General features: G+C 36.9%; 1 protein-coding gene across 1 annotated transcript in view; it reads right to left on the reverse strand.

The window, feature by feature from the left end:
- Nucleotides 1-9,281, reverse strand: part of LOC107678672 (poly(A) polymerase alpha-like) — a 23,870-nt gene that overhangs the window by 5,827 nt on the left and 8,762 nt on the right. The window contains exons 11-20 of the mRNA XM_016474032.1: nt 8,213-8,333; nt 7,897-7,981; nt 5,962-6,015; nt 5,733-5,852; nt 5,497-5,606; nt 5,234-5,358; nt 1,830-1,963; nt 1,606-1,685; nt 892-1,130; nt 670-732 (exon numbers count right to left, since the gene is read on the reverse strand). Coding sequence (XP_016329518.1) covers nt 670-732; nt 892-1,130; nt 1,606-1,685; nt 1,830-1,963; nt 5,234-5,358; nt 5,497-5,606; nt 5,733-5,852; nt 5,962-6,015; nt 7,897-7,981; nt 8,213-8,333 — 1,131 coding nt within the window. The remainder of the gene's footprint in view (nt 1-669; nt 733-891; nt 1,131-1,605; nt 1,686-1,829; nt 1,964-5,233; nt 5,359-5,496; nt 5,607-5,732; nt 5,853-5,961; nt 6,016-7,896; nt 7,982-8,212; nt 8,334-9,281) is intronic.

Genomic DNA, 9,281 nt, shown 5'->3' on the forward strand with positions numbered 1-9,281 from the left:
GACGGCAGCAGAGGAGCACTTATTGGCTTATTAGTCATTCATTTCTACTTTTTCTCTATATTTTGAAATGATAAAATCACTATTATAAAACATCAAATCATCAAGAAATCCGATTTTGCCAGAATTTTACACTTTTTTTTGTGTATGAAGTAAGAAAAAGTCACAAAGTGCCTTGAAAAACTTCTTCATTTTGCTACTAAATCACACAATCACTGAAGTTGGTCAGTTCCATATACTAGAAGAATAATGGTACATTTAATAAGAGTGGAATATATAAATTTTCTATATAAAAATTTGATTTTGCACCTGTTACTGTTGTTAATAAAAGTAAATTTTGTATGCATCTGAACTCAAGCTTAGTGCTTTACTGTCAAATCTGCATAAACAATAAACAAACAAAAAAATAAACAAGAAATGAACATGTAATATTATTAGTAACTGCACTTATTAATGCAAAACAATAGTAATTTTATGATTAAATGATCTATATTTTAATACTCCCACACACCACCCCCAGCGCTACCAAATCTGCTCCTGGCACCACCATCTGTAGAACTTAGTGGCGCTGGTGCCACTGCTCTCAAATGTTAGTCTGGAGCCCTGGGACGGATGCAAAGAATAAAAATTTTGGCACTTTTGCAACAAAAAGTAAGAACAAATAGCCATTACCGCTGGATCCACAGCTACACGGCCATCAGTTTCACCTGAGCACTTTGCTTCTGGGGTTGAGAGCTGGAAGAGTAGGATTTAATTACACTTTTTAGACACTGTCCACACTTTATATGTAATGTTAATGATTGGATTGAATAAGGTGTACAATACAAAATTAGCACAATGCTGAAAATAAAGCTTAAAAAAAAAAAAAACATTTGACTTGACATTGTCTTTTACCTCCTCTACTTTGGCTTTCTTGGACATCTCATTCTCAAGGGGTGAGGCAGGTCCAGCAGGGCCAGCAGATAAACATGGACTGGGTTGAGGGTTCTGTTGTACACTGTCCACTTTGGCTTTCTTCTCCGAGTCATGCTGAACGGGTGAAGCGGACCGCTTTAGTGGAGCTGCACCCTTTCGCGGGGCATTGCTGCTGGAAGTCCCAACATTATCTGGCTTAGTGGCGTCCACTGCAATGACTGGAAAACAAAATCAGTATTAGCATTAAGTAGCACTAAAAACATAAACACAAATTAAAAGTCTGAAAAGTCTGTCATCATTCACTCACCTTCATGGTGTTCCAAACCCATATAACTCTTTTTCGGTGGAACACAAAAGGAAAACTTTTGAAGAATGTTCATGCTGTTCTTTTCCATTGTGACATTTAAGTCACTTTTCATTTGCCATGTCACACTTCTGTCGTAAGAAAATATCGGTTGAAGTAATAAGGAAAAAAGAGATCTGGATGACTTTCATAAAATAAATCTTTTGGGGAAAAGCAGCATTAACATCCTTCAAAACATATCTTTTTGTGTTCTGTGCAACAGAAAGTCATACAAGTTTGGAACGATGAGGCAAGAGATGATGAAAATTTTCCTTCAATAAACTATTCTATCAAAATGACAAAATAAAAATATCTACTTTAAAGTGACTTAATGACCCCAGTAGACATACCACCTGCCAGGAGCGTGCTTCCTCTTGAAGTGTCTGTTTTTCCCTGCAAATCTGAGGTGTTTGTGGCAGTCCCAGTGGAGCTAGAGTCAGAGAGAGAGGAGGGGAGGAAAAAAAGAAAGAAAAAGGCATGGGTACCAGTATTCCCAAAAGATATGTGTCACAGAAAGTTAAGCAAATAACATTAGGGCAACAGGTGACCAGGTGAAAATGGTTTGATGTTTTACCCCTGAGGGCTGGAGGCACGGGCGACCTTGGCAGCTGAAAGGCCCGTGGGGGACGGCACTGACATGCTGTTGTCACTGTCAACTGATAGATCGAGACTGCCATCATTCATCGCACGAAGACCATCAGATGAAAGCTACAGGAAAACAGAGAGAAAAAAAAAAAAAAGTTCACAAAAAGCATTAGTAGGTCACTACTGAGTGAGAAAGGTCTCATTATCAACGTTACTAGTCACTACAATAACGAAATGTCTAAATATCAATAAAACTTTGTTGAGATCATGTATTTCAAATTAAAGGTAAAATAAAAAAAATAAAGCATTTAAAACACTGGTCCTAAACCGAGCCACAGAAAGTATTTAAATATTAAGAAAGAAAACAATAAAATGCTAAAAACAAAAATTCATAATGAACTGAGATCATTTTTCCATCAATAACTACTGCTTTTTGTTTGTTTGGTTTTTTAAGGACATACAGAATATTCTATATAATCAAACAATGAAATGTGGTTAATTAAATATCAACTGTCCAAGTTTGTTAACAAAAGTTTGGAAACAAGCAGAAAATCATAAAACACTAGAGGAAATATCTATATAACAAATATAGGGGGGCCTTCAAATATTGTGTTGGAGTCAAAAAGGTGTCCTAGAGTAAAGAATCTAGCATAAAATTTTAAATAGTATTTTAAAAACAGGCAGTGAGGCTTGGCCCACTAAGGCTACGTTTACACAACAACGGTGTAATCAAAAACAGGAAAGTTTTTCCCTTGCGTTTTTAAAAAGTTTCACGTACACACGACAATGTTTTCAAAACGATTTGCATTTACACATATCTACGAAAACGGCCAAAAATGCTGTACTACGTATGCCAGGCCAGTAGTTGGCGCGTTCACCTTGCTAGTAAACAGTACCTGTAGAGAAGTGACGATTTTATGTTGTATATGATGCGTCTCCGCTGTTGGTTGTAATATTGGTGAAGTAAATCCACATTTTGCTGAAGAAGCGTTAGCAAACTCTTGAGCAGCAACAACAGTACCATGTACTCCGCCATTGTTGTGTATGTTTGTTCGCGCTTGCCTTTAAAATCAACACATACTGCGCATGTCTACATACCTAACACATACTACGCACACGCATGACGTCACGTTTTCAAAGATTCCCGTTGTGGGTGTTTACACGGAAACAATAATTGTGGCGGTTTCAAAAAAAATCGACACATACTGCGCATGTCTACATACTTAACACGTACTGCGCACGCACATGACGTCACCGTTTTCAAAGATTCCCATATTTGGGTGTTTACACAGAAACGATAATGGTGCCGTTTTCAAAAACTTGCACTTTGAAACCCGTTTTCCAAAATATGCGTTTTCAGTCCCCAAAACGCCGTTGTCGTGTAAACAAACAGGCAAAACGCATAAAAAGTTTCCCGTTTTTGGCTGAAAACGTTGTTGTGTAAACGGCCCCTAAATCAGTCACAAAACATGGAAGCTAAAAAAAAACTTGTGTAGCCCTTCAACTGTTCGTGTCAAGGTCAATACATTTCAGGATGTCAAATGACAAAACTTCAAAAACCTTAAAAAAAAATGTTCAAAAACTATTTTGAAAATAATTTGCAAGACATTATTCTAGACACCTTGAAAACATAATTGTGACCCTGGACCACAAAACCAGTCTTAAGTGTCAATTTTTCGAAATAGATATTTATACATAATCTGAAAGCTGAATAAGTAAGCTTTCCATTGATGTATGGTTTGTTAGGATAGGACAATATTTGGCCGAGATAAAACTATTTAAAAATCTAGAATGCGAGGGTGCAAAAAAAGTAAAATATTGAGAAAATCGCCTTTAACGTTGTCCAAATAAAGTCCTTAGCAATGCATTACTAATCAAAACTGAAGTTTTGATATATTTACGGTAGGAAACATACAAACTATCTTCATGGAACATGATCTTTACTTAATATCCTAATGATTTTTGGCCCATACAATGTATTTTTGGCTATTGCTACAATTATACCTGCGCTACTTAAGACTGGTTTTGTGGTCCATGGTCACAATTTATTACTTGAAATCTCTTGTCATATAAACTTTTGTATTCCAAAAATGTATAAAAAACTAAATTTCTAAGCACATGCATTTTGTTCTACATTTTGAAACGATTGTTCAGCATATTTGCAAAGTAACAGATGAACACTTGCCTTTCTCTTGCTCCTCTGAATGGCCATTTTGGGCAGTAGTTGTTGCAGTTGTTTCCTCTTCACATGCATGGCTGTGATTTTCATATCTTGCTCAAACATTTTACTAGAGATCGCCTGCCGGTAAACTACAGCCATTCAGAGAACACATGTTGATTACTGAGAGCAGTTTTTTAGTCGTAGCACAATACTAGCAAACATCCAGAGAACAAAAGCAATGCCAACACTTCCTGTGTGTTCTCTTGCCAAGATAAACCAAATCGTACCTGTGTCTGTGAAGGTCTGGATGTCAAACGTCAGGTCCACGTTAAGATTTTCTGATCCCTCCATTTTTTTGAACACGATACCTATTACCCACATTGTGCTGAACTCCTCCCTGTTTGTACACAAATGAAAAGAGCGAGTAAAGAGTATTCCTATTGCCATCCCTTCCTTTCTTAGGTCGGTTTCAGGCCTTTGTTAAAGCTCAATAAAAGAAAAGACAAAAGCATCTGAAACTCACTTGTCAGTTCCCTCTTTTGGTCCTGGGAATGACTGTGGATTCACATGAGCGAGTGTGATAAACTCATTCTTCTCCAGGTTTCCCACCAGGATTCGGATCTTCGATTCCACGAGGCCCACCCTGTAAGACAAACAGCATATTTAGTCCTAGTCCGCAACATTTTTAAACAGATGCAGGGGACATGAGCAGAACATCGGTCCGATAAAGTGTGTGACAGTGCTGTACTCACCACTCTAAGTGCTGCTTCTCTGCCTGTGCGCTTGCTAGCAACACTATATAATGCCTTGGGACATAAAAGACAGAACAATGCCATTACATCCTTTAGACGAAGAGCTGTTCAACCAAACCCGGCAAAACCTACAGGGCCGCCCCGCCCCGATATCACTGACACTGTACCATTACACTTATCTCCAAAGACAAATAAATCTTCACTCAACACAGCAGGGATCACTCATATCCAGCCAAGAACACACTTCACACACTACAACATGTTAACAGCATCATTTTTGGCTATTGCTACAATTATACCTGCGCTACTTAAGACTGGTTTTGTGGTCCATGGTCACAATTTATTACTTGAAATCTCTTGTCATATAAACTTTTGTATTCCAAAAATGTATAAAAAACTAAATTTCTAAGCACATGCATTTTGTTCTACATTTTGAAACGATTGTTCAGCATATTTGCAAAGTAACAGATGAACACTTGCCTTTCTCTTGCTCCTCTGAATGGCCATTTTGGGCAGTAGTTGTTGCAGTTGTTTCCTCTTCACATGCATGGCTGTGATTTTCATATCTTGCTCAAACATTTTACTAGAGATCGCCTGCCGGTAAACTACAGCCATTCAGAGAACACATGTTGATTACTGAGAGCAGTTTTTTAGTCGTAGCACAATACTAGCAAACATCCAGAGAACAAAAGCAATGCCAACACTTCCTGTGTGTTCTCTTGCCAAGATAAACCAAATCGTACCTGTGTCTGTGAAGGTCTGGATGTCAAACGTCAGGTCCACGTTAAGATTTTCTGATCCCTCCATTTTTTTGAACACGATACCTATTACCCACATTGTGCTGAACTCCTCCCTGTTTGTACACAAATGAAAAGAGCGAGTAAAGAGTATTCCTATTGCCATCCCTTCCTTTCTTAGGTCGGTTTCAGGCCTTTGTTAAAGCTCAATAAAAGAAAAGACAAAAGCATCTGAAACTCACTTGTCAGTTCCCTCTTTTGGTCCTGGGAATGACTGTGGATTCACATGAGCGAGTGTGATAAACTCATTCTTCTCCAGGTTTCCCACCAGGATTCGGATCTTCGATTCCACGAGGCCCACCCTGTAAGACAAACAGCATATTTAGTCCTAGTCCGCAACATTTTTAAACAGATGCAGGGGACATGAGCAGAACATCGGTCCGATAAAGTGTGTGACAGTGCTGTACTCACCACTCTAAGTGCTGCTTCTCTGCCTGTGCGCTTGCTAGCAACACTATATAATGCCTTGGGACATAAAAGACAGAACAATGCCATTACATCCTTTAGACGAAGAGCTGTTCAACCAAACCCGGCAAAACCTACAGGGCCGCCCCGCCCCGATATCACTGACACTGTACCATTACACTTATCTCCAAAGACAAATAAATCTTCACTCAACACAGCAGGGATCACTCATATCCAGCCAAGAACACACTTCACACACTACAACATGTTAACAGCATCTTTTACAGTAGACCAGAAACACGAAAAGATCTAAATGCTGATCACGTATATCAATCAAGCTGAAAAATAATGTTCTTAATGGGATAGTTCACCCAAAAATGAAAATGTTGTCATTTAGTCACCCTCGAGTTGTCCAAACCTCTATACGTTTCTTTCTTCTCTTAAAAACCAAAGATATTTTGAAAAATGCTTCCATACTATGGAAGTCAATGGCTACCAGCAACTGTTTGGTTACCGACATTCTTCAAAATATCTTGTGTTCAACAGAAGAGAGAAAATCATACAGGTTTGAAACGACTTGAGGGTAAGTACATGACAAAATTTGCATTTTTGGGTTAACTAGCCCATCTTGATTCCCACTAAAACTTTACAAAATACATTTAAAGCATAACTGCTTAACTTTGTCCTATAAAAGTGACTCAATACAAGTTACTTGTTATTTGAATAGATGGTCTCATGCACAAACTTTCAGCATTATATTGTTTAAAAAAATTATGATTTTCTGTGGAACATCTCATATCTTAAATAAATAAAGAGACCAACGCAAAAGCGAGATATTCTGTATTTTGAAAATTAAAAGTTAATAACGTTAGATTAAAATGTTAACATTTTATCCTTTGTGGATGGATTCTTTGTATTTTTCTGCAAAGCAACACACTTTGGACATTTTCCCCACTCTGATTACATATTAGGGGCTTGTCTCAGACAGAACAGAATGTGCTACTGCAAATCAATCACATTTAATTTCTTCTTTGAAACCAGCTAATTGCTACATTGTCTTTAAGGAAGAAATAATGGTGATTATGAATTCTGAGCACCATAATGAACTGTCGCTGCATTCTCATGTGGGGTGAGAAGATTGTCGTACATGGGGTGAGAAGATTGTCGTACAGTGAAGGGTTTTCAGACAGGTTCAAATGGGCTAAAATTGGTTAAAGTTTGACCCACTAAAACCCCCACTAACAAAAAAACTGTTGACTGGAAAAAAAGCAATGTGCGGCTTTAGACCTCTATTAACCATTAAAAATATCCAAAAGTCTTATTTCTTTAGTTTGAATTTTGTTTCTTTTGACTGAGATATTGACTTTAAGCCATTATGAAGAACTTCACACCACACTAATTAAAAATAAAAAAATTAAAAACACAGACTAAATGCTAAACATTGATGGAAATAGAAAACAAAATAAACACTATGAAAACACAGACTAACAAGAAATACATTGTACAAATTGTGAACTAAAACATTTTATTTTTGAATTGTATACAAATTAATATAAGACAAGAAAACCAGTAAAACCTTTTTTTTTTTTAATAGAAAAGCATTTAAAACTTAAAATACCTACCTTTTAAAAATATAAATTTAACCATCTCTAAAAAAAAAAAAAAGTTGCTTACATTTCAGGCATGCTCTACAATCGTAACGTTTACACATTTTAATTGTCAAAAATGTTGACGTACCATAAAAGCCATTGTTTTACTCCATATGCATAAACTGATAGTAAGCAAAATGCTTTTATTTCAAACTGATGACACTGATTACATAAAATAATAATTGTGAAAGGGCTATGAATGTGTGTGGGTGCAGCTTTGAAAAATAAATCTTTATTGAAATGATTAAATCTCACCATGAGTGTCCAACAGGATATGCAGCTTAATACATACTTGTATTTCTGAAAGAAGTTTGGTGCTTCAAATAGTTTGGACCAATCTGCTTTATTCTGCAATATTTCATCCGTGATTGCAAGACCTGTGAGGAGTTAAACAATTGAAATGTGAGTCAAACACGTGTAATATTTCAGTTTTGAAAAATTCAAGGTGAACAATGTAAAATGTTTTATTTTGTGTTACACTGCAGAAAGTAAGTCATGCAGGTTTGAAACGACATGAGGGTGAGAAAATGTTGACATTACATTTTTGAAATGATTATTTTCATTATTCTAGGAGAATATTTCTAGGGATCTTCAGAACTGAGACTGACCCCGCTTGAACTCTTCCACCATGATGGCCCGAGTAGAAGCGGACACATTGTAAGTGGAGTTTTGTTGAGGGTAAGCTGGTGTGATGATTGGCATGAGGTGGTACCGGTCACTGGGGGTTACCTAGGAGGAAAAAGAAGAAAAAAAACAAAAAAACATTAGCATTGCAATAAATCACAATTCATTCACATAGCCTAAGGTGAATAATCTAACTGAGACCGCACAGGAAAATCATTGTACCTTTTAGTAAAATACATGCTAAATGTGGTGTCTATAGAGGTCTGTGCAGAAAGCTTGAATAAGATTTATGTCTAATGAAAATGTTTGTATAATGTTACATGACAGCAAAATAAGAAAGCAATATTCTGAACATTTACGATATATTCAATAGTATTTTCATATAAAATTACCCAGCTCCATGAATATTGTGATGACTTTAATGTGCTTCTTATTAGTTTAATACATTTCCTGACTGTCAGTTTTGTACTCATTACCTATATCGAGACTTAAAGGGTTAGTTCACCCAAAAATGGAAATTAGTCCATAAATTACTCACCCTCAAGTCATCCTAGGTGTATATGACTTTCTTCTTTCAGACGAATCCAGTCGGAGTTATATTAAAAATTGTCTTTGATCTTTCAAGCTGTTTAATGCCACTCAGCGGGTGTTGCATGCATCAGTCCAAAAGAAGTGAAATAAAAAGCGCCCATCCATAAAAATAAAAAAAAGTATCTCACACGGCTCCGTGGGGGGGTGAACAAAGGCCTTCTGTAGCGAATCGATGCGTTTTTGTAAGAAAAATATCCATATTCAAAATGTAATAATCACTTTAATATAGCTTCGCCAACAGTTGTACCCGGAAGCAGTTCCGGGCGGATGATGTATGAGTTCAGCGTTGCGCATGCGCCGGTGAGTCTTGTGAAAACCAACGTTTGTTTACAGGATCAAAAGAAGCAAAGTTTCCTTACTTTAGCAAAGAAAAACCAGTCTCCTCTTGGCTCCGACATTCTTCTTTACAAATCCTCGTTTTGTACTTCTAATAAGTGACCGTTGTTTTGTTTTGATCTCTCC

This window comes from Sinocyclocheilus anshuiensis, unplaced genomic scaffold (genome assembly GCF_001515605.1).
Source record: "Sinocyclocheilus anshuiensis isolate Anshui unplaced genomic scaffold, SAMN03320099.WGS_v1.1 scaffold1816, whole genome shotgun sequence".
NCBI lineage: Eukaryota > Metazoa > Chordata > Actinopteri > Cypriniformes > Cyprinidae > Sinocyclocheilus > Sinocyclocheilus anshuiensis.